The sequence below is a fragment of the Salminus brasiliensis genome, chromosome 1 (genome assembly GCF_030463535.1).
Source record: "Salminus brasiliensis chromosome 1, fSalBra1.hap2, whole genome shotgun sequence".
Lineage (NCBI taxonomy): Eukaryota > Metazoa > Chordata > Actinopteri > Characiformes > Bryconidae > Salminus > Salminus brasiliensis.
Window position 1 is genome coordinate 27629743 of NC_132878.1, and position 26973 is coordinate 27656715.

The window sequence follows — 26973 nt, forward strand, 5'->3', positions numbered from 1 at the left end:
CATCCATGCTTCTAGCATTCACATGCCTTTACTTTTACTTGTCTGATATGCAATATCTACTACTCAGTGTACTTTATGTTGTCTGATATGTATTCTTGCAGGTCTTTCTGAATGCAAAGTACAATAAATCCTAAGCTGATGTAATGCTACTGCCCTGCTTTGTATGTTGTCCTGTTTTCTGTTTTCAGGCCATGAAACAGTGGCTCTGGTTTTGTTTTAGTTCTCCTGCTCCCCCCTAGTCCTGTGTCTTTGCCAGGGCCCATGATCTGTGTACTGTCTGTAGACACGCTCTCTTGTTGTTGCCTCAGGTGTGTCTAGTGCTGCATTCATGAGTTCCCAAATTGGAAGTTCCACATGCACGCCCCCTGAAGCCATTCTTTCTAGTGGGAAATTCTGATTTTCCTAGTTGAAGTGATCTTTAACCTTTTAATAAGGTGGAGAAGACCAAATCTGTATTGCATGGTTCATAATTCTTTATTTTTTAACAGTGCAGATCAGCTTTTTCATGTAGCTCACATAAAAAAACTCTTAAACATGACGTACTGGTAATTCTGACTTCAGAAGTGGGAAGTAGAATCCTCTGATTAGCATGTGAATGCAGCAGTGTCCTTGGTCAGTATTTCCATTCCCTTGTCTTTGCCTTTAGGTTTGTGTTTTATTGTTGTACATCACCCTGTTTTTTGTGCTTGTAAGTTGTGTTCAGTGTTGCCTTTATTTAATTATTTTCCAGTTCTAGTATTTTGGGATTCCTCTGGCGTCATTATGAACTTGCAGGAAAAAGGACTAGCGCTTGCACTCTGCTTCTATCCCCGCACATTTACAGCTGAGCTGAATACTCATATCATCAAACATGCTTCACAAATGTGGCATCTGTGTGTATGTGTGTTTCTGAGGAAGGGTCATAAGCTATAGAACTGAATGACTTCAGTTCAATACAGTCATAATCACAGAAAATACTGATTATTGGACACCAGGGGGTGCTGTATGCATGTGGTATGGAGTGATACTCAACTCCCACAACACATTCAGTTTGAGTTTATTGCAAAATGCATTTAAAGACCAGTGTAACAAAGAAAGTCATATGGTGCAAGGAGAAGGACAGTAAGCATTCAACATGTAGCAAAAAGGAAGCTTTTTTACAATATGTACACACTTCTTCTCCATCCACTGAGCCTCCATCCATTTTTAACTTGGACCTGTTTATTCTACCTAGAACATGAAATGAAGAGTGAATTAGTGTATTAGAGTGTATTATAGAGTTATTATTCAGATACTATTAGGTTCATTTGTGTATAAAAAAACAGAAATTAGTTATTAGTGATCTGATCATATTAGTATATATTATTATATATTGATATAAGTATCAATCATGTTCCTCGTCCCTGAAATGCATACCACTTGTTTTTACTGTGCTTTTATTTACACTTTACATTTACAAAGTTGTTCAAAAACATAAACTTTCCAACGCACTGACAGTTCTTGACTGTGTTCTTGTGTTCTTAAGAAAATAAAATCACATTTAGCACCAGAAGACAATAATGGAATAAATAAAAATGAAACCTTTATGAATTCAAGTTAACAGATGCCTAAATATACGTCAAAATTATATTTTCTCAGAGAAATAAAAAAAAAGAGGTTTACTTATTAATGGCTAAGTAACCAACTGTCAGCAGCAACACTTTAAACATAACAAATGTATAAGGTCATTTTTCATAAGGACGCCCTAAAGTTAAAGGAGAATGCCATCAATTCTTCACTTTTTCTACATAATGCAGTGGTTGAGACAAACACACTAAGAGAACCTTGCCAACTCAGATAGGATGATAACCAGTGTAGACTACAAGCCACATTATTTACAATTTATTAATTGTTAATAACTACATCTATATGTTCTTGAGTTTTATTGACCATACTGATGGTAAAATTGTGGCAAATCTAAAAAGAAATACATTTCATTCAGGACTGTTTTGCTACACAATGCCTCACATGTCCTCCTCCACCATGAATGGATTTTAGACCCAGAACCATCTCAACGCTATGATAATACAATGTCTCCAGTATGAGGCAGCGTTTTCATAACCATTTGGTGTCCTGATTGATAGCTTTCTGTGACAGAGATTTCGGAAGTCTTGAACTACATTAGATCTTACACACATCTGGCTGCATTCACCACCACTGTGAATAATTCTGACTCTATAGTTTCAAAAGTTTTTTCTCCGAAACACACCAAACCACTATGAAGAAAACACTCACTCTGTTTACATCTTAAACATTTCATTATGCAGAAAGTGCACAATCCAAATAAAGTGAGTCCAGTAAACATTCGAATTAAACTTTCGGAACATCAAATTCATATTGATGATAAAATGTCAAATGTAACCTGAATTCGTTCAAAAGTCAGCATCATTCGACACAAACAAGACTCCCAATTCCTTAAGTAATTAAAGCAAAGAGGAATCAGATATTTGCTCCCAAACTCTAAGTGTGGTTTGCAAAGCCATGTCTCACTCTGCTAGTGTTGATGTAAGTGATGCTAGTGCTAAAGTTAAACATTAGCATAAGCCTTTAATTCTGACCTCAATTCCTAAACAGGTAGGAACAGTTTTACCTGAACTAGGACACTGCCTGCTCTGTCTGGCCTGGACTGTCTGGTAAAATATATTTCCCTCCTCAATGTACTTACAACACTGAAAAAGTAATAGAATAATGCTTTTTTTAAACCTACCCACAGCTGATAGGATTAGCATTTAAGGTGCTCACGAGTGACTTTTTTATAGTTGGAACAACACCGTCAACATGGCCCAGAAGGTGTTGTTGAACAGTTTATATGTTTGTAAGATAAAAATAATGACTGTGATTGCACAGATAAGCATATGTAGCCAGGGGTTAGCTAGCATGATAGCACCGTCAAACCTTATACATGAATTTGTGAAAGTAGCTTAATAATCACGATACTCCATTTGAACTGTTATCCAGCTGTATGCTAAGGGCGGTATTTGCCCCTATAGCACTATTAATGGTGTTGGTACTACTGATTCTGGCCTCACTACTAAAAATATCAGCCTGGTCAATGTTTTTAGCATATTCTCTAATTAGCAGCAAGGCGTCAACTCTCTGGACATTTCGGAGTGCCTGCAGTAAATCGGGAACAGTCAGCAGGGTAGTGGATGACAGGAAATGAAAGAGGTGCTCAAAACCCTGCAGTCCGGATAAAACGTCAGACGGTACGCCCAGCTGCAGCGCCACCTTCTGGTAGTTGTTGACTCCAGGAAAGACAGGGTCCAGCTTCTGCGACAGACATTTCACCAGCCAAAGAGGAAGAGATCCTAGATGCACTCCTGAAACATAACAGTGCCATAAACCCAACTGGGTGTTTAACTGGTTTCACCTGAGGTATAACTTCTGTCATTTTAATGATTCACAATGAGTTTAGTATTTTTAATACACTTTGAATCTGCAGTGGATGTAGTAGTGACAGTAATAACTGTTGTGAATATAATCCAGTATAAATTTCCATTGTTTGACAGTAATAATGGAGAAGAGATTTTAATCCAGTATGAAACTGCATTGTTTGTTAGTAATGACTGTGGTGTGATTGTAGTCTTGTGTGAATATACAGTGTGCATAATGTTTACAGTCTGACAGTAATGACTTCTGTAATGAATTAATGTAATAAATTCGGTAATGAATTCTGCATGAGGCCAACACATACTCAATAGAAACAGATATTTAATTATTGCATTAAATGCCACAACACTAGTTTTCAATTTACCTGTAATTTATACCTGTGTAGTTGAACTGATTTACAGTTTTACTGATTCACAGTTTTGCTGATTCACAGTTTTACTGTTTTTCAGTTTCCTAACTATACTAAAGTCTTTAGAAGTAACTTACTTTGCAAGGATGTGCAACTTCTTTCCATTAGCTGAGGTTCAGATATCTGTTTAAAGAAAGAACAAGTTAAATCATTCTGTGCTCTACAATCCGATCCCATTCCTACACACTGTAGTCAACCGTGTTCATGCAAATACTATCACAAAGAGGCTGTTTTTGCACCTCAAATTAACATGCGATGATTAGATCACAGTCGGATTGCACTAAACTACATACACAGCCAGAAGTAAACACACCCATGAGCATCTCAACCAATGTGAACACAAGTGTAATCGCATTGCATTTGCCTCTGTCAAAAAAGTTAACACTAGCGAGCGCCTGTGTGTGCATGCTTGAGCTTATTTATCAGTAGATCACTGATTCAAAGTCCTTCTTTGCATTTTCTGATAAAGCAGTTACATGAATGTGTGAACCACCTACTTTGCTGTATCAAAGCTGGTGAAAAAAACATGGTTATATGAAGCGTAAATTCTGTCACGTTTGGATCTTAATTCTTAATTGGAATTCTGTCAATGGGATTTTAGCTGGCCACACTGGGGATGCATTTTAGTGAAAAGCGGAAACACAATCTGACCAAAGCAGATCCAGATTTCAGATATGAAACACATGTTAATGCCAGGTGTAAACAACATCATAGTGACTTAAGCCCTAGTGGAGCTGGAATATCTGGTAACACCCCAATACAGAAGGACATATATACTGCTCTAGTAATATTCACATTTCACTTATGCTACTTAATATGCTATATTATTAGGGAGTAAATACATACTTGCATATTATATTGTTTTGTAGGACTGAATACCACAAACGAACAGGAAAATTCCTGTGTAATTTGCTGGCTGAGATAAACACCAAAGGGCTTCTAGTTATAATTCCCAAAGGATTCAGTGTAATATAATTCATCAGGATTGATTTGATTTTGTCACCTCAGTCTAAAATAAGAGAGAAGAAGCCAATCTAATTTGGGCTACTGTGTGAACAAAGAAAAAAAAAAAAAAAAAAACAGATCCAGCTCCTAGAGGGCTGTAGTAACTGTTTCTTTCTCTATCTCTCCCTCACTCACCCACCCCCCACACACAGAGAAACTTTTCCACTCAGTCCCATCTATCCGTCAGTCAGTGAGCTGTCCTCAGTGACAGGCAGAAGTTTGAAGAGCTGTCACTGCAGTAAAAAACAACTTTGGCCAAAGTTTTCCACTAGAACTAGTAGCCAAAGTAGACTAAAGCTAGTAGACGTATGTACTATTTAGACTATTATAGCATTATTATTACTATTAGGGATTATTCTTATGCAGGGATGTGGTGTAATGTAATTTCACCTCGGGACATCTGTAACATTTATGAAGAGTTCACATAGAACAATTAATGTCAGAATGGAAGGGGCTATTCGCTTTGTGCAACACTGTCGGATCAAAGGAGTTACAGGAAAAAAACATGTCATTTACCTTAAACATCTACCTAGCTGTAATATAACTCATTAATGGCTCATCAGTTTGAATGGGCTTAATATGACCTGGTTTGTTTTATAGCACAACAGTTTGTTTAGATTTGAGCTATCAGCTCCACCCACAAACATGCAATTTCATAGCTACTATCTTGAGGTTGGACAAGCCTTTCAGAATGTTGGCAAAATTCTCATTAAAACCTAATGAGAGACTGTAACACACACCTCGGTTTATATCACAATACCTACATTTAGAGTGTTATTAATATTCAACCCTAATGAGAGACTGTAACACACACCTCAGTTTATATCACAATACCTACATTTAGAGTGTTATTAATATTCAACCCTAATGAGAGACTGTAACACACACCTCAGTTTATATCACAACACTTACATTTAGAGTGTTATTAATATTCAACCCTAATGAGAGACTGTAACTCACACCTCAGTTTATATCACAATACCTACATTTAGAGTGTTATTAATATTTAACCCTAATGAGAGACTGTCTGAATATTACTACTTCTTGATAATATACTCAAAATGTACATATACATATACACGTGATATAAACTGATAATCATTAACTTAAATAAACTACTTAAACTGCTGACTGCCTTAAGAATGGATGAATGACAAAGCACTGTTATTAAATTAAGAGCCTACAAGTGTGTGTGACTAGTTTATGAGCGAGCTAATATCTGTGTGTGAGAGTATGCAGAGCTGTGAGACTGAAAGTGTTTTTGTATCCAGAATATCACTCATTACCAGGGTGACACCTTTGGCAGCATCATCTCCACAGCTGCTTGTCTTCACTCCAACACTTTCTCCTTCTCCTCCGCTCTCTCCTCCCCATAACTCTAGGCTGGATGAAGTGTGTGTTGGGAGAGGAGGCTGGTTTTGTGTTAGTGCAGATGTTTGGTTTTCCAAGGGAAAAGTGATGTTTATGAAGTCCAGTTCAGAGCACTCAACAGGGGCATGATTACCCCAGGCAGACTGCTGATCCATCGCACAATACTGCCCCCTGGTGGTCAAGCCATCTGCAAAGTTAAGACATCATCTGTTTCAGTCACCTGGACACATTAATGACCATTTTTGTACTATTGTTTTCCTTTCCCATAACCATCTTCTATGCATTATATATATATATATATATATATATATATATATATATATATATATATATAGTGGATTGTTTTATATAATGTGTAATATATTATTTATATAATAATATACTCATTTATATAATGTGTAATATATTAAAAGTTGTGTGTGTGTATATATATATATATATATATATATATATATATATATATATACATATATTTAATATATATATATATACACACACACCCACATATATATATGTATAATAATGCTTTTGTGTAATAACTTTTATTATTCTGTATTACACTCCTATTCCTATTATTTATTCAATTTATTTAAATATTTATTTATTTCATTGTATTATACTTATATTGTAGATTGTTTTCCTAATTTGACTGTATTCCACTATTCCACTACTTATTATTTAGTAAGTAATTATTAAGTAATTGATTAATTATTTATTATTTACTGCTTAATACTTATTATAAGGCTTTCAAAGACATCATATCTAAGGTGTGTGTGTATGTGTGTTTGTCATGTCAAGACCTCTATTATATATTCCATAATACATAAATAGCTGGACTGTACACATACGTGTGAACCATTTCTGGTCTGGGGGACTGTCAGATAACGCCGTTGCCTGGGAGATGATCCCAGATGTGAGGTCACTGCAGACCAGAGGTAGTGACTCACAGACACTGCAGTAATGTGAGCAGAGGTTAGGGTTTATCTCGTGGGAGCAGGTTGAGGACTGACATAGTTCTGCAGACACACACAAACACACACACAGTAATGTTTAGTAAAGTTTATGACCTCTCAAATGTGCAATAGTTAAAATAACTTTAAGGAAATGCTAACAAAATAAATGTTAAAAAAATAAATAACATGCTATAATTTAGCTATAACAGTTTTATGGTTTAATATACATAATTCTGAAGTCAAGACTTGATATTTTTATAACATAAAACTACAACCCCTAGAATTTTAAAATGTAAGAATTTATTTTAAAAGTCGACAGAGCTTTTCATTGACATTGACATCAATTGATATCCAGAATGAAGTTCTAATAACATTCATATCCAGAATGAAGCTCTAATCAAGTGCTAATGTTATTTGAGCTTCATTCTGGATATTAATGTTATTAGAGCTTCATTCTGGATATTAATGTTATTAGAACTTCATTCTGGATATTAATGTTATTTGAGCTTCATTCTGGATATTAATGTTATTAGAGCTTCATTCTGGATATTAATGCTATTAGAGCTTCATTCTGGATATTAATGTTATTAGAACTTCATTCTGGATATTAATGTTATTAGAGCTTCATTCTGGATATTAATGATATTATAGCTTCATTCTGTATATTAATGATATTAGAACTTCATTCTGGATATTAATGTTATTAGAACTTCATTCTGGATATCAATTGATGAGATTATAATTGTGGATATAAAACAATTAACTTTTGAACATCCACACTGAACACATTACTTATAATACACTATATGATTCTATATAAAATTCTGTATTGACACCTTTTGCACAGACTGTATTAAGAGTCGGGACACACTCACCTGCAGCCTCGGCTATAGCTACCTGGGTCACTTTGTGCTCTGCCGCTGCGGAAACTGTGGCAGCTGCAGTGTCACTGTGACTGTTGCTGACTGGTGATAAACAGCCTAGGATAAGATTTTTTAAAGAGAGAAAATACGCCACATGTGAGAGTGTGTACACGTGTGTCTGTGTGTGTGGGCGTGTGTACATCTGTGTGTGTAACTCTGTGTTTCACCTTTAAACATGTTCCTGAATGAGCTGAATCCTTTGTATATTAAAACCATAATGACAAACAAAACGGTCACCATGGTAACTGCTGCCACACCGGTGGTCGCCAAGACAGCAATGTTGTGGGGTGGGGCCTCTGAGCTCCAGGCGTTTACTACATTGTCCTCTTCACTTCCTACCAAACAACACACACACACACACACACACACAAAGACACACACAGACACACACTCAGCAAAAGCCAAAAAGACACAGAAGATACAGAGCATGGTAAGAGAGAGAGAAAGAGAGAGAGAGAGAGAGAGAGAGAGAGGAGAGCAACAGTGAGGGAGAGAGAGTAACATTAAGGGAGAGAATAAAAGAGAGAGGTAGAGAGATTGAAAAGAGAGTGCGAGAGATAGAGTCAGTTAGAAAGATAAAGACAGACAGAGATGCAGTGAGAAAGAGAGAGAGAGAGAGAGAGCACAAGGTTGAAAGAGTTAGTGGCTCCTTACCGCACTGTGTGTTTCTGAAGGGGGCGGGGCCACAGGGTAGACATTCTAAATCCTGCAGTCCATCCAGTCTTCTTTTACTATAGAACCTTCAGCCAGGGAGAGCAGCCAATCAGATGAAAGATTCCATTTGCACAGAAACAAGAGGAATATATCTTATTTTACTGTAAGGAGTAACAACGTAAGGGGGATTAACAGTGATAACATCACTGTAATTTACAGACTGTTAAGGTGTCCTGCCTTAATGTATGGTACAGAAACAGTCGGAAACTGGAGAAATATCTAAAATTGCTGCACAATGTTGCTATGGGAACATGAGAAGATGACCAAAAACATGTTCTACTGGAACCCGTTGAAGTACGTACAATATCCATGTTAAAAATAAAGATTGAAAAAACAACCACTGTTGGTTCTTTAAAGAAACATTTTTCTTCAAATTCAACACAAAATGTTCCTAACGACGACTGCCCTCTCAGTCTCATTATTCAACACCCAAATTAAAAGCATCTTAAGTACTTAGTAAAGCACCCTTTCACTTTTATGACCTGCCGCAAACGTGATGCACAGCCAGTCACCAGCTTCGGCAGCCTTCCTGATTAATCTTAGCCAATTCCTCATGGGCAACAGCCTCCAGTTCACTAATTCTAACACTAGTTTACTAACGATTTAAGGGGGTTTAAGTCAGGCCACTCCAGAACCTTCCAGGACTTCCTCTGGAACCAAGCCTTGGTGGACTTGAGATCATTGTCCTGTTAAAAGGCCCAATGATGCAAAAGCTTCAGCTTCTTCACAGAAGACATGACGTTTTCTCCTGGGACTTCCGAAGACTTGACTGAATTCCCACTGCCAGAGGAAGCAAAGTAGCCCCAGAGCATCCCCAAGCTACTTCACTGTAGGCAGGGTGTTCTTTTCAGCATATGCTTCATTCTTCCTCCTCCAGACATACCGCTGATCCATAGGCCCAAAAAGTTCCAGTTTAGTTTCAACCCTCCAAAGAACAGAATCTAAAAACTTCTGTGGCTTATTTTGATGGTTTTGAGCAGATTGGAGCCAACAATTCTTGTGCTTTTGGTCAGTAGAGGTGGACGCTCATGAAGACCTTGCAAAATTTAACCAGTGCCTCTGCCACCAAATCTTACTGTACAGTTGAAACTTGTGAAGTTCCCTTCCACCTGTATCTTTAGGATCATTCCGTACCAGTTGCTTTTTTTTTGTATCCTTTTCCTTGTTTGTGCAAGGTAATGATCTTTTCTTTTCTCTGAACATTCTGGCCAAACTCCTATTTCTAACATGCAGTCAAATGTCACAATCAACACACGCCCAGCCAGTCCAGGTATTTTAGTTTATAGTTATTAAGAGCACTTGTCATTTTAAAAATGTTCTGAAGTATAAGGTTACGAAGTACTTAGCATTGCAAACATTTTAGGAAGCGTTTTATGGAACCAAAAGTGATTCTTTTTGGCAATCGCTCAAAAACATTTTGTAGCACCTTTTATTTTTAAGCATGTTGTGCTCATGTTCTGTTCCATAGTGTCCTGCTCTATTATTCAAAGCTTTTAAATGTGTTTGAATGCCTAGCTCAGCAAAGTCAGCACCTTAAGTTGGTTAATTACAAAGTGTCTACAAACTTTAGAACATATAAGATATGCTAGTCAATGTCTGTCATCCTCGCCATAGCAATGTCTACGGAAGCTGCCTTCCCCCCACCTGCTGGCTGTGTCACTGTGTCTCTAGCACTTCAAGTGTGTGTGTGTGTGTGTGTATGAGTGTCTGTGTAATGCACATACCCAAGCAGGCAGTCCCCACACACTGCGTTGTGTGTGTGTGTGCAGGGTGTTATTTCCTGTCTGTTGAGGCGTCTGCATGTTTGACACATCCTGCAGGGATGTGAACCCCACTCGCCTTTAAACCATCGTGCCTCACACTGCACACACACACCAGTGACACCAAGGCCGTATCCGCAGTCCTGAAAACACACAAACAAATATACACATCCATACAGTTCTGAGCAAAAGTTTTTGCAGTGAATCTCAGCAGTGAGTGTGTTTATAACATTAAAACCCAGATAAACATGGAATACTGAGTTCACAATCAAACACCAATGGCAGATGTTTGTGTGGGTTTTATGTCAGTACGCTGCAAACTGCTAAATGCCTTAAATGAATATGCTGCCTGGTCCCTCAGACCCCAGACTATTTTAGTTAGAAATTTAGAATTTTGGTTTCTAAACTTCTTTATGGAGTCCAGACACTATATGAATCTTTTCAGTTCACCTGATTTACTTTAATGAAGGACTGATTAGATGAATAAAGGATTGATTATACTAATGGAATTAAATTGCTTTAACCTAATGAAGGATCGATTAATCAGACATAAATTGATTATACTGATGTACCTTAATGAAGTGTTGAAAATGATGATATATTGTAATGAAAAATTATTAGACTGATATATATTCAATAAGAATTAATTAATCGATATATCTTAACGATAAATTCCTTAAACTGAGGCACTGATTCAACTGACATAAAGTAATGTAGATTAGACTCATTGGACTTAATGAAGAATTGCCAAACTAATAACTAAAAACTAACTTAACTAAAGTTTATTTAACTGATTTAACTTAATAAAGGCTTGATTAAACTGAAAGAACTTAAGGGAGGTTTGAGTAACTGATTCAGTCTGCGCTTTCAGGCTATATATACTGTCAATGCATGTGTAAAAAGCATGTCTTTAAATCCATGGACACTGTAGCACTCTCATCAGTATGTTCAGCTCAGCTTCCACTTTTTCCCACTTTTTGTTCCACTTTTTGAAAAGTCACAGTTAGTCCCAACTTTCTTTAAAAGAAGCCTGCTATATATTCTCTAAGAATATATACTCAGTGGCAGGAACCTGTCTAAAATCGTCTAAAATAGAACTACCATGTAGAAATCCGCAACCAGACATTTATCATTATTAAACTGATCCCTGTACCCTACTGGAACAGAGGAACCATGCTAGCTGGGTCCAGTTTAGTCATGCAGACCCTTCATCTGAATCAGCTGGTGTTGAAAGTGGCCAGTACGGGCTCTGATTCACACCGCTGCTGTGCTGGCTTTGGAACAGACTAGGCTGTTAATTCATCACACTAAACTGCAGTTAAAGTGCTTTCTTTCAGCAGTGCTGTTCGAGCTTCATCCTAATGCTGATTGAAATGTGTAATTGTGGCTGAATTCATTTCTTTGGAAATTTAGCAGCCCACACATATGGAAGACTCTCTCGATTTACATTCAAGATCCTACGGAAAGTTCCAGCGTCTCTAATTCATTATTAAAATGATCAAATATCAACTTGAGACTGACTCATCAGTCATTTAATTTTTGCAATTCAAAATGGAATGTTCTGACACCAATCCAGTGGTGATTTAAACCTCTAAATTGTACAGAATGTTAACAGTTCTGCCCAAGGCCCATTAAAATACATAATTCAACTAACAAAACCAAAGGAAAAGAATGAGTTCTGCAAGTGTTTCCCAAAGAGCTTTGTACACGGAAACTTACCAACTAAGTTCAAATAACATCTTGGTTGCCTTCTCACCTCAAACATTGATGTAACTCATTGAGATATACGGTATGGTCGTGACTGAATTGGCTCCCTTTTATAGGGCACTAAGTCAGCCATTTGGAGTCGAATTGTGAAAGTGGAACTTGAATGTGATTTTAAAGGCAATCTCCCACATTGCACACAGTTACAACAACAGTATGCATATACTACATTAGATGATTGTGGACCAAGATGCAAAAAATCTTATAATATAATAATAATTATTATTATTATTGTTAAACACTATGTGTGCATAGGTATTGGAACACCTGGTCACTCATTATTTCTTCTGAAATCAAGATTATTAAAAATAGTCTATACTGCTTTTGCTGGAGTAACTCTCCAGGGAGAGCTTTCTGAATAGATTTTGGAGCATTACTGAGAGAATTTGATTGCGTTCAGCACCAAGAGCATTAGTGAGGCCACTATGTTAGATGTTCAGTAACCTACCTCATTACCAACACCCCAACGTATCCCAAAAGTATTGGATGGAGAATTATTATTATTGCAAAGAAGGCAGGTGGTATTGGGCATTGTGCCAATAGGCTTATGTTTATTCTATTGGCAATACTTCTCTACAGGGACTAAACAAGTTTTGTGTGTGTGTGCATTTGAACATCTGTGTCAGCAATGGGTGCAATCAATATGTATCACAATACATGTAATCATAGACTAAATACTTCAGAAGCAACAGACTGTTAAAAACTATTCTGATACTCTCCCATACTGAGTACAGTGATTTTTATCTGCTCCTCATCATCTAATTAAATTGTAAAATCTAATTACATTGTTGGTAATGAATCATGCAGTTGATCAGCTTATTGTGCATCAGCATATTGTGCATCACAACATTCATCACAATACGATAAAACATTGTCATATTGCCCAGCTTAAAGTATGTCCCCTCTCTCCTTAAAGGTACATTTATTGATTTTCTTTTTATTCCTAAAAAAATGTTCGAAATTGGTGGATGATTTTATGTTTTTTCTTTACAATTCTACATTTTTACCATTTTATTATACTTTTTATTGATGTTTTATTGAAGTTTTAAGTCAACAAATCCTCTAATTGAAAGTTAAAAGTTCAGCAAATGACTGATCGAACTGACTCATCTGACAATCATTATCAGTCTTCAAGAACAGCCTCCATATAGAAGAACATGTAATTCTACAATGAGCAAAAACGACCCTTTGAATTTCTGGCATATTTTGATCATCTTTTCTAGTATACAAAACAAAGCTCCAGGTAGCTCATTAATTGACCTTGAGTTACTGCACAGAGTGGCGTTTATAAGCAGAACTGATCATCAGTACCTGACCACACCAATGCTCTCGCCAACATCTAGAGTAATGCCTCCCCAGACGAGTAGAGACTGTTACAGAAGGAAAGGGTAACAGACTCCTAGCTAATAGCCTTGATTTTTAGAAGAAACTGGTGTCCACATACTTTTGGATGTGTAATGTGTTTCACAGCTGTAACGTAGATGAACTGTTGATTAGATTGAACGTTCTGCTCTTTCTCACCTCTTTCAGCTCCTGGCCTGGTGGACACTGCTGACACTTATGGCATTCACCATGTAGGTAATATTCATCTTCTGCACAACCCATCTTCGATAGGGAGAAAGAGAGAAGTCTTCATCCCTTTATACAGTATATCAATAAATACGCAAATGTGTGCTGGCACAAAGTTACATACTGTAAAGACTGTTAAAAGTTATAAAAGAAGATCACACTCACATGTAAAACTCAAAAGTGCCCAATCTTCTGCTTTACACAACACCAAAACATGTGTCAAGTACATATATCATTGGCTTTTAAGTCAATGTACAAAACAAATTTAGAGACATATTTGAACTTTTATATTTTTAAACATTTAAACTCCTCTTATCCTCTTGTTGTACAAATACAGCTCCCATAGCAAATGAACTGCTTTTTGCATAAATTAACATATCTTACAGTATGATGAACAGCTTATACTTTAAGTTCAAACCTCTTCTCAAAAGTTAATACATCATAGTAAGTTAATATTTGTTACCATAAATTAACCACTCTTATTGTAAATTAACCCCTGGAGAGGAGAATGTTTTTAGAGTGGAGTACTTGTGTTACGGTAGTGTGTTTCTGTTATTAGAGTGGATTAGTTGTGTTAATACAGTGTTTCTGTCATTAGAGTGGTGTAGTTGTGTTATATCAGTGAGTTTCTGTTATTACAGTGGTGTATTGGTGTTATAACAGTGTATTTCTGTTATTTGACAAGTGTAGTTGTGTTGTTACAGTGTGCTTCTGTTATTAGAGAAGTGTAGTTGTGTTGTTACAGTGTGTTTCTGTAATTAGAGTGTTGTAAATGTGTTATATCAGTGTGTTTCTGTTATTAGAGAGGTGTAGTTGTGTTATAACAGTGTGTTTCTGTTACTAGAGTGTGTATTTGTGTTATATCAGTGTGTTTCTGTTATTAAAGTGGAGTAGTTGTGTTATATCAGGTATATCAGTGTGTTTCTGTTATAAGAGAGGTGAAGTTGTGTTATATCAGTGTGTTTCTGTTATTAGAGAAATATAGTTGTGTTATATCAGTGTGTTTCTGTTAGACCGGTGTAGTTCTGTTACAGTAGTGTGTTTCTGTTATTACAGTGGTGTAGTGGTGTTATAACAGTGTGTTTCTGTTATTACAGTGGTGTAGTGGTGTTATAACAGTGTGTTTCTGTTATTAGAGAAATGTAGTTGTGTTGTTACATTGTGTTTCTGTAATTAGAGCGGAGTAGTTGTGTTATATCAGGTATATCAGTGTGTTTATGTTATTAGAGAAGTGTAGTTGTGTTATTACAGTGTGTTTGTTATTAGAGAGGTGTAGTTGTGTTATTACAGTCTGTTTGTTATTAGAGAGGTGTAGTTGTGGTGTGTTTATGTTATTACAGCAGTATAACTGTGTTACAGTAGTGTAATTCTATCCTAAGCACAGTGTAAGTGTATCATATTGGTGTTTTTGTTAATCAGTGTAGTTGTGTTAATACAGTGTGTTTCTGTTATTAGAATAGAGTGGTGTAGTTGTTATATCAGTGTGTTTCTGTTATTAGATTAGAGTGGTGTAGTTGTGTTATATCAGTGTGTTTCTGTTATTAGATTAGAGTGGTGTAGTTGTGTTATATCAGTGAGTGTAGTTGTGTTATATCAGTGTGTTTCTGTTATTAGATTAGAGTGGCGTAGTTGTGTTATATCAGTGTGTTTCTGTTATTAGATTAGAGTGGTGTAGTTGTGTTATATCAGTGTGTTTCTGTTATTAGATTAGAGTGGCGTAGTTGTGTTATATCAGTGTGTTTCTGTTATTAGAATAGAGTGGTGTAGTTGTGTTATATCAGTGTGTTTCTGTTATTAGATTAGAGTGGTGTAGTTGTGTTATATCAGTGTGTTTCTGTTATTAGATTAGAGTGGCGTAGTTGTGTTATATCAGTGTGTTTCTGTTATTAGATTAGAGTGGTGTAGTTGTGTTATATCAGTGTGTTTCTGTTATTAGATTAGAGTGGCGTAGTTGTGTTATATCAGTGTGTTTCTGTTATTAGAATAGAGTGGTGTAGTTGTGTTATATCAGTGTGTTTCTGTTATTAGATTAGAGTGGTGTAGTTGTGTTATATCAGTGTGTTTCTGTTATTAGATTAGAGTGGCGTAGTTGTTATATCAGTGTGTTTCTGTTATTAGATTAGAGTGGTGTAGTTGTTATATCAGTGTGTTTCTGTTATTAGAATAGAGTGGTGTAGTTGTGTTATATCAGTGTGTTTCTGTTATTAGATTAGAGTGGCGTAGTTGTGTTATATCAGTGTGTTTCTGTTATTAGATTAGAGTGGCGTAGTTGTGTTATATCAGTGTGTTTCTGTTATTAGATTAGAGTGGCGTAGTTGTGTTATATCAGTGTGTTTCTGTTATTAGATTAGAGTGGTGTAGTTGTGTTATATCAGTGTGTTTCTGTTATTAGATTAGAGTGGTGTAGTTGTGTTATATCAGTGTGTTTCTGTTATTAGATTAGAGTGGCGTAGTTGTGTTATATCAGTGTGTTTCTGTTATTAGATTAGAGTGGTGTAGTTGTGTTATATCAGTGTGTTTCTGTTATTAGATTAGAGTGGCGTAGTTGTGTTATATCAGTGTGTTTCTGTTATTAGATTAGAGTGGTGTAGTTGTGTTATATCAGTGTGTTTCTGTTATTAGAATAGAGTGGTGTAGTTGTGTTATATCAGTGTGTTTCTGTTATTAGAATAGAGTGGTGTAGTTGTGTTATATCAGTGTGTTTCTGTTATTAGAATAGAGTGGTGTAGTTGTGTTATATCAGTGTGTTTCTGTTATTAGAATAGAGTGGTGTAGTTGTGTTATATCAGTGTGTTCAAGATTCAAAGATTCAAAGCTTTATTGTCATATGCACAGTAAGGAAACTAGTTTCCCTGTACAATGAAATTCTTACTTTGCTGCCCACATTGGATGTCATAGAATAAAAAGTATAAATATAAATAGACAAATAACAAGGATCAAAAATGCAGAGCAGAGAATGCAGAGAATGCAAAAACATGCAGAGAATATATAAAATAAAATATAAAATGTAAACAATTTAAAATTATACAGGCTATATACATTGTGCAGGTATATTAGAGAAATGTGTTTCTGTTATTAGAAAGATGTAGTTGTGTTATAACAGTGTGTTTCTGTTACTAGAGTGTGTATTTGTGTTATATCAGTGTGTTTCTGTCATTAAAGTGGAGTAGTTGTGTTAAATCAGGTATATCAGTGTGTTTCTGTTATTAGAGAAATGTAGTTGTGTTATATCAGTGTGTTTCTGTTATTAGAGAAATGTGTTTGTGTTATATCAGTGTGTTTCTGTTAGACCGTTGTAGTTCTGTTACAGTAGTGTGTTTCTGTTATTACAGTGGTGTAGTGGTGTTATAACAGTGTGTTTCTGTTATTAGAGAAATGTAGTTGTGTTGTTACAGTGTGTTTCTGTTATTAGAGAGGTGTAGTTGTGTTATTACAGTGTTTCTGTTATTAAAAAGGTGTAGTTGTGTTATTACAGTGTGTTTGTTATTAGAGAGGTGTAGTTGTGTTATTACAGTGTTTCTGTTATTAGAGAGGTGTAGTTGTGTTATTACAGTGTGTTTGTTATTAGAGAAATGTAGTTGTGTTATTACAGTGTGTTTGTTATTAGAGAGGTGTAGTTGTGTTATTACAGTGTGTTTGTTATTAGAGAAATGTAGTTGTGTTATTACAGTGTGTTTGTTATTAGAGAGGTGTAGTTGTGTTATTACAGTGTGTTTATGTTATTAGAGAAGTGTAGTTGTGTTATTACAGTGTGTTTATGTTATTAGAGAAGTGTAGTTGTGTTATTACAGTGTTTGTTATTAGAGAGGTGTAGTTGTGTTATTACAGTGTGTTTATGTTATTAGAGAGGTGTAGTTGTGTTATTACAGTGTGTTTCTGTTATTAGAGAGGTGTAGTTGTGTTATTACAGTGTTTCTGTTATTAGAGAGGTGTAGTTGTGTTATTACAGTGTGTTTATGTTATTAGAGAGGTGTAGTTGTGTTATTACAGTGTGTTTATGTTATTAGAGAGGTGTAGTTGTGTTATTACAGTGTGTTTATGTTATTAGAGAGGTGTAGTTGTGTTATTACAGTGTGTTTATGTTATTAGAGAAATGTAGTTGTGTTATTACAGTGTGTTTATGTTATTAGAGAAGTGTAGTTGTGTTATTACAGTGTGTTTGTTATTAGAGAGGTGTAGTTGTGTTATTACAGTGTGTTTATGTTATTAGAGAAATGTAGTTGTGTTATTACAGTGTGTTTATGTTATTAGAGAGGTGTAGTTGTGTTATTACAGTGTGTTTATGTTATTAGAGAAATGTAGTTGTGTTATTACAGTGTGTTTATGTTATTAGAGAGGTGTAGTTGTGTTATTACAGTGTGTTTGTTATTAGAGAAATGTAGTTGTGTTATTACAGTGTGTTTATGTTATTAGAGAGGTGTAGTTGTGTTATTACAGTGTGTTTATGTTATTAGAGAAATGTAGTTGTGTTATTACAGTGTGTTTATGTTATTAGAGAGGTGTAGTTGTGTTATTACAGTGTGTTTATATTATTAGAGAGGTGTAGTTGTGTTATTACAGTGTGTTTATGTTATTAGAAAAAATCATTAATACAGAATTAGACAAAGTACTTTGACAGCAGTCAGCGAATACACAGTGGTGAAGGTGAAGCATTAGTTTGAGTACAGCTCGTGCAGGTGTGTGCAGCAGAGTGGAGGCGGCATGCTGCTCCTCTTCCTCAGCGCCCTTTCCGTTTTAATAAGGACTTTAAATGACCTTCGGATTTAACTTTAAATGAAGGATTTCATTCTTACCTTTTTCTCGCTCGTATCCATCTCCGGTCTCCGCTGCATCTCTCTCTCTCTCACACACACACACACACACACACACACACAGACTCTCTCTCTCTCCGTCGCTCGGTCTTACTAACATGCCTCGACATGTCCGCGCGCAGCCAATTTTTAAAACCCTGCGTGCGCAAACGGGGGGGCGTGATGGTGGTGGCGGCCGCGTGCATACACAGAAAACGTTACTACACCGTGCAAAACTGTATGCACCCGTTATAATCACGTTTATTAAAAGTTCGGAATAATATGTGTGCAAATCATCTAAAGAAAAGTACATTTTTAATTTTTGTAAACTCAATGTGTACCGTATGGTGTATATATATATATATATATTCTGTTCTATATCTATTCAAGGCTTATATATATATATACACCATACGGTGTAATATGTGATATTATGTACCTATGAAGTCATTTAGGCCTCGGCCGGTGTCATGTGGTATCTGGCACCATGACTGTAGCAGCAAGCAGCAAGTTCTGGAAGTTGTGAGGTGGGGCCGCTTCACCAGTTATCCTGCCCTGATGAACCTTTGGTCTGTACTGACCACTGCATACCAGGAACTCCCCATAAGATCTGTTTTTGGCGTCTAAAATGTATCACATTGCTGTCACACAACAACTACAATAAACTCAAAGTCATTGGTCAATAAAGTCATTGGTCAATGTGTTATGGATTTGTTGGTTAGAAGGACAGGTTTGGTTGCTGTTCTCTCTGAACACCAGTCACTGTATGGATTTGCTCAGTCCCACCAGCAGCTGATACTTTACTTTAATGAAGGACTGGGTGTTGGATGGGAATATTGGAAATTTGTATTTATTTAGTTATATTTTTAATGAACAAAGAAATACTTCTCAAGACTGTGTTTTTAATATTTTTAAATGGTCACGTGAGCATCCCACAGAACATTCTCTCTACCAGAATATTGTGTTAATGCTATGCGTTTTGGAAATTGAACCTACATAAATATTGTTCTGTGATTTGCTCTAACTTTGCTGTCATGCAAAAATGTCCAAAATGGCAAGAAAAAACAGCCTAACTTTTAGTGAAAGTCAATGCAAAAAGATTCATCATGAAAGAATATGAAAATCCACTGTCAGAGTCTAATCATGTATTAGTATTTAAATGAACATTTTATTTGCAACTTTTTTTATTAACTCCACAGGTCTTAGAAGAAATTGCACCATTTTAGCTTCCAATTACTACTTAGCTTTCCCTTTCCTTTACCCATCTGGTTGGGTGGTGTGACATTTTATCAGGGTGATTTAACAGCCCTTAGAGACTATTTTGCACCGGGTAGTGAGAGAGAGAGAGAGAGAGAGAGAGAGAGAGAGAGAGAGAGAGAGAGATAATGGAGAGGTACCGATCTCACCTCAAAGTATTAAGCTAGGGGGAGGAAAAATCAATATGAATGGATGATTTAATTTCAATCTTCTTTTTTTGCTTAAGACCAGGGCACTGTATCCACCTCTGCTAGAGATGTCATATAGTTCTACATAAGGTCATATATACTGAACATAGCAATATGTACGTAGACCCTTTGAGGACTCAAACCCTACAGGGCTCTTCACACCGGACATTATGATATGTTGAACTGCTATGTCTATATGCTATATAGACCTTCTATACTATAAAGAGTAACCCAATAATAAATAGATTCTAAAAGGACTGCTTGGCTCTGTAGGCCCTATGCAAAGTACTGTACACTGGAGGTAGTAATATGAGGACTACAATGTCATGTCATTCAAGGCCCTATTCCTGGAAATTATGAGAAGGCCCTATGTGTTTTGTATACTAAAGAAAGAATTACATAAGTCATATAAACAGTCTGTAGACTGAATACAAGGCTCTGTACTGGGAATAGTATCATATAGGTCCTATTAGCAGTACTTATCCCTATGGAACCAATACAAGGCTTTGCATACTGAACATAGAAGTATATATATATTAGCAAAGCACTTTTGTAAGTCGCTCTGAATAAGAGCGTCTGCTAAATGCCTTAAATGTAAATGTAAATATATATATTGATATGAGGAGTATTCGATTGCATTTAACCACATTAGAAAGCATCGGCGAGGTCAAGTATTAATGTTGGTGGCTAGGTCTGCTAGTCCAACTTATCCCAAAGGTATCGGATTGAGTTCAATCACTCTAGAAAATGAAGGTCCACTGCTCCACAGCCTGAATGCAGGAGCTCTTTGTATCCCTCTAGCTCATGCTCCGCTTTGGACATGGGGACCTCAGGCTCACAAGTGGCTGCTCCAGAGTGTTACGTTCTATTGGTCAGGGGGTTATACGAGCTGTATGCGACTGAGTGCACCTTTTGGAGCCAAATTTACTAATTTGAAAATTGCCTGGATGCTGTTACAACAAAATGATGTTGCAGTACACCAAAATGATCACCAGGTGGCACCCTAGTAGCATCACTGTGACCTATGACCTTCATCCATGACTTTAGAGAGATAGACATGAATGCCTAATCTGGGATCCTTCTGGTTATAACTGTAAGGTTTGCTGGAGGAGCGAGCTGAACTAGCATGCGCTGTGAGTATCTCAGCTTTTACATTTGCGCTTCTGGTTATGTGAGTGTGTTCTGACTGGGTTGCGATCCGGAACAAGCTATCAAGGTGGCAGGTGGTCTCTTGACCTGGTTTTGACAAAGGATCTAACTGGGAAATAGGGAGGGAGATATTATAATTCATTACAATTTATTATAATGATCTTGGAGTTCACTGAAAACCTTCTTCGCATGTTGTTTAATGCTTTCTCCCGTGCACCCACAAATCAATAGTTTCTTTAACACTTTAATAGCTAAGGGAGGTGTTTTGGGGGAATGAGCTAACTCTGCAGCGCAGATTGGAAGTATGTCTTGTGTGAGGTTTTTTTTTTAATATTATTTGTTTTATTTGTTTTCCAGAGGAAAAAGTGCCATTATGCATCTCTATAAACACACAACAGGAAAAGAGCTTAGGGCTTGTAAAGAGCAAGCATGTGTGTTGTTAACAAGATGTGAAAATTTGATGCAATTTTAATCCAATTGAAAAAGCAACAGTGCATTGTTTCCAAGTTAATTGGCAAACAGACTGTGAAATGCATGAATAGCTCACCCTCACCCAAATGTCATTCACTTACACACATCTGTGTGAAAACTCTGTTTCGCTCTCTCTCTTTCTTTCTCTCTCTCTCTCTCTCTCTCTCTCTCTCTCTCTCTCTCTCTACTTGTCTGAAGGCATAAAAGGAATCTTCTTTTAGATGAAATGGCCATTCTAAAATTGTCGATTTCCTATCAGAGCTGAAAGAAATATGGTCTGTAGGAAAATCTCAACTAGCACTGGATATTGAAATTCAATGCAAAATTCAATGTTTTTGGCACAGACTGAATTACATCAATAGCACAGAGTATCAAAAAAACTGTATGTGGTTGAAAACCAAATGTCACATAAGTAGCTAAGTAGTCAGATTCATCATCAGTGAGCCAAAAAGCCCCTACTACACAGCCTAGAAATCCCTCACACTGCCGAATCCCTCACTATGGTCTCCAATACCCTCACACCACTAAACCTCCCCACTACACAGCATCCAAAACCCTCACACTGCTGAACCTCCTCATTACTCAACCTCCAAAACCCTCACACCACTAAACCTCCTCACTACACAGCATCCAAAACCCTCACACTGCTGAACCTCCTCATTACTCAACCTCCAAAACCCTCACACCACTAAACCTCCTCACTACACAGCATCCAAAACCCTCACACTGCTGAACCGGCTCATTACTCAACCTCCAAAAACCTCACACCACTAAACCTCCTCACTACACAGCATCCAAAACCCTCACACTGCTGAACCTCCTCATTACTCAACCTCCAAAACCCTCACACCACTAAACCTCCTCACTACACAGCATCCAAAACCCTTGCACTGCTGAACCTCCTCATTACTCAACCTCCAAAACCCTCACACCACTAAACCTCCTCACTACACAGCATCCAAAACCCTCACACTGCTGAACCTCCTCATTACTCAACCTCCAAAACCCTCACACCACTAAACCTCCTCACTACACAGCATCCAAAATCCTCACACTGCTGAACTTCCTCATTACTCAACCTCCAAAACCCTCACACCACTAAACCTCCTCACTACACAGCATACAAAATCCTCACACTGCTGAACCTCCTCACTACACAGCACCCAAAACTCTCACACAGATGAACCCTTCATTACTTAGCCTCAAAAACCCTTACACTGCTGAACATCCTCACTACACACCACCCAAAACCCTTACACTGATGAACCTCACTACACACCACCCAAAACCCTCACACTGCTAAACCCCCTCACTACACAGCATCTAAAACCCTCACACCACTAAACCTCCTCACTACAAAGCATCCAAAACCCTCACACCACTAAACCTCCTTATTACAAAGCATCCAAAACCCTCACACTGCTGAACCTGCTCATTACTCAGACTCCAAAACCCTCACACCGCTAAACCTCCTCACTACACAGCATCCAAAACCCTCACACTGCTGAACCGGCTCATTACTCAGCCTCCAAAACCCTCACACCACCAAACCTCCTTATTACAAAGCATCCAAAACCCTCACACTGCTTAACAACCTCACTCCACAGTATCTAAAACCCTCACACTGCTAAACGTCCTCACTACACAGCATCCAAAACCCTCACACTGACGAACCTCCTCACTACACAGCATCCAAAACCTCACACTGCTAAATCCCTCATTACCCAGCACCCAAAACCCTCACACTGCTGAACCTCCTCAATACACAGTGTCCAGAATCATCATACTGCTCAAACCCTCACTACACACCCTCCAAAACCAGTTAATACTAAATCAAAAAAGCTGCTCCACTGCTGATTGAATGTAAGCTTTCCACCCAGAAGTACCGGTAACCATCCGGGTGGTCTATATAAAACAGCAAGAGGCTTCCTTTCTTGTTGCATGCACCATATTATGGTCTGAGTGAGTGCATGAGCTCATTCCGATCGCAGTATTATTGGTTCATTCAACTAGAGTAACAATAAAACTAATGTGTGACAGATGTGTAACATACAGTTGTATACAAAAGTTCTGGCTTCCCTATTAAAAAGTCCATGTGTTTTTGATGTTCTAAGTGTAAATGAGTCACGTCCTCTAGAGAACACACTTATCCACATTAATGCAGTTTATTTACTCAATTAAACATATTTATAAATTGCTGAGTGTCTATATATAAAACATGTGGTCCCCCCCCCCCAACATATCAGACTCATATTCAGTAAATAAATAGAAATTGTGTCTAAGGGTGCTTTCACACCTACCTTGTTTGGTCTGGACACAGCCCACATCAAAGGACCAAAAGAAGTGTTCTCAGTCTGGATCATGATCTCACAGTGAAAACATCCACATTGGTCATTTGTTTGGTTGGTAAAATGACCCTTTTTTTATGTTCAGAGGAAATGCTGCCTTAAGCGACGAAGAAAAGACAACAGGAGACTCCTGTCAGGCTTGACTCAACTGAGAATCAACTCACAATGGAGAGTCGACTCTTCAAATTTAACGTTACTGTAACAAAGCAAAAACAATGAAAAATGTGAAATGTCATTTTATTATCTTAATCTACACCTAATCTGAATCTAACCTTAAACTATATCTTAATACGCATGTGCAGTGCAAACTGGTCAACAGAGGCGAATCGAGTAATGACAGTGCCGAGTCTGCGGTGGTGGTGGTGGTGATGGTATTGTTGCGCTTGACCTCCATACTTCTCCTACCGCTAGCACTAGTTTGCATGTTTAGCCAGTGTAGATGTGTGACTTTGGGTAGCCAGTCTTGACTTATCTGCCTCAAAATGAGAGCCAGCAGCATCAACCACCTATAATAGTTAGTGGAGCAGGTGTCTGGCTGGCTAGCTAGCTAACATAAGCTACAGCTGTCACATTCAAAAGTGTAACTAGCATTAGCTCTTTATGGTTTTGGTGATCATTTGTAGGCAGTGCAAATTGCTACTGGCTACCAGCAACAACTAGCGCAAACCTGGTAGCAACAACATGCCAGCGTCAGATGATTGGATTTCTTCGTTTTTCAGTCAATATTCAGCCAGTATGGTCAGTTATCTAATGTTTTAGCTTCTTGACACCAACATATCCGTATTGGTATAATGTCTGAATGAATGAAATGCTTTTCTGTTTGATGAGACAGAGTCTGACTGGACTGCTCATAGGGAAATATACTGCCACATTTATCGATAGAACAGCAGTAATTGTTCAATAGTTCAGTAATTTCATTTTCCAACTCCTCTGAAGTTTGGAGAAGCATATTTGCTTGGCCCCATGATTACGGCTGGAATATTGTATGTATATGTGTATGTGTGTGGACTGGTGTCTGCTCTTACCTCACAATTTCGGTTTAAGCATATGAACAGATGATGCTATGTCAGTTTGTGACCCGGCCATACATGGGTAAATATATTGTGGCTTAAAACGATTTTGAATTTTCCTAGTCTCAAATGACCAACCCCTTACCTCAGCACTTACCTCAAATGCAGTTGATCAGCCAAGGCATTCTTGTTTTCTTGCGTATTCCACTGGTGCTACGAGGCTGATGCAGCTACCAAGTAATGAAGGCTTCTACTCCACAAATTAGCATGGTGCTACAACATCATACACCTGCCTCAATCCATGATGAGTTAGAAGTAATCTCTAATAGACTTGCTTACACTTGTAAAAACCATGCGCAATAGATTTCACTAAACAACCTTTTGACATAGGATTCCTCAAAGAACCATTTTTGTTACCAGCATATTAATGTTGAACTTTTTTTATGTCCTTTTCCCAGAACTGTACGATCAAGCCAAGAACCATTTATGAGTCTTTACATTCAGCCTCTTTCTGTAGGGACCCCAGTGGACTTTCCGCTGGTGGAATGGCGTTCCTATTGCATTCTGAGCATAAAAAGGGCAAAAACTTTGCAGCAATAGTCTTGTCTTGTATAGTGCTTTTCACAGCTGTTGTTCTCACAAAGCAGCTTTACATAATCAGTAATTAGTAAAAGACAGAAAAAAAAGAAATAACATAAGAAGACATGAAGGATCCAAGACCCCCAGTGAACAAGCCAACGGCGACAGTGGCAAGTAAAAACTCCCTCAGAGCTGGAGGAAGAAACCTTGGGAGGAACCAAGACTCACACGGAGGACCCATCTATCCTCCTCTGGTCAGAACTATTTATAAATTATTGATAAAAAAAATACCAAACCATCTATACTGTTGAACTGCTCTGATCATAATCATAATATAATAATCATGGTGTAGTAGAACTTCATATAGTCATGACAGTGATGGTCAGAGTAATGATGGTTATTAGTGGCAGATAGTTAAGAGTCCATTTAGGTTTTAACATGGTCATTAGGCAGGAAGCAGTGGAGGGTGTGCAGCTAGTCTGGCATGGGTGGTGGTGGGGGCGGGGCCTGCTGGTCTGATGCAGGTAGAGGGGACCTCAGCGGGCAATCTTTCAGCAGGCCGGGCTAGGTGTGACCATTTAGTGGAGGTTCTATAAAAGAAATAATAAAAAAAAACATCTACCAAATGTTACACACCAACCTGAAGAACCTTAAGTGCCTTTCACAAAAATCTTTCACACCAAAAGATTTAAAAGTACAGAAAAAAAAATATTATTTAATAATAATAATTCACTGTATTTACCAGAGTTAGCTCTCTGTATGTAAAATGTTGTTGCCAAGGGCTAAAAAAGGAGGGGGGGGGGATAATGCGGAGTAATTCTAACACTGTATGACACACTGCCATCTATAAACATGGACTAAAGCCCAGAGCAGCACTTTTGAAGCCTAACTTGTCTCAATATTTTTAAATATAAAGTTAGTCAGAAGCCACATAAAAAGTCTAATAGAGATTACTGAACAGCTCCACATGGTTTGAGGCAAGTGTGTGATGATTTAGTCATGCAGTGAGCACCATGTTGATTAGATGGGTAGAAGCTTGTAAATCTAAAGCTGTGAGCTTCTTTGAGGACAGTCAGTTTCGGCAGTGTATTCTAACAAGTCAAAAGGATTCATAGCGTTGAGCTTTGTATGATGATGTCACATCAGTGACTTCCAGAGTGCATGCAAAACCTGGCTTTGAATTCAACTTTGCTCCACTTTGGGACTGGAATTTGTGTCCTTGACCAATAGTGCTACAGCTTTGGCTGCTCCCGACCTGTGAATGGGCGGCTCAGCTCAGAAGCCCCAAAGAAGAAAATGTAAGCA

General features: G+C 37.5%; 1 protein-coding gene across 1 annotated transcript; it reads right to left on the reverse strand.

Annotated features, from left to right (window-relative positions):
* Positions 1 to 924: 924 nt before the first annotated feature.
* eda2r (ectodysplasin A2 receptor) lies at positions 925 to 18753 on the reverse strand. The gene is made up of 10 exons (XM_072694418.1): positions 18670 to 18753; positions 13829 to 13912; positions 10508 to 10686; positions 8724 to 8809; positions 8237 to 8404; positions 8022 to 8126; positions 7042 to 7209; positions 6109 to 6380; positions 3895 to 3940; positions 925 to 3338 (listed from the first exon to the last, which is right to left on the reverse strand). The coding sequence occupies exons 1-10, from the start codon at positions 18706 to 18708 to the stop codon at positions 2947 to 2949; spliced, it is 1539 nt and encodes a 512-aa protein (XP_072550519.1). The 5' UTR covers positions 18709 to 18753; the 3' UTR covers positions 925 to 2946.
* Positions 18754 to 26973: the final 8220 nt, after the last annotated feature.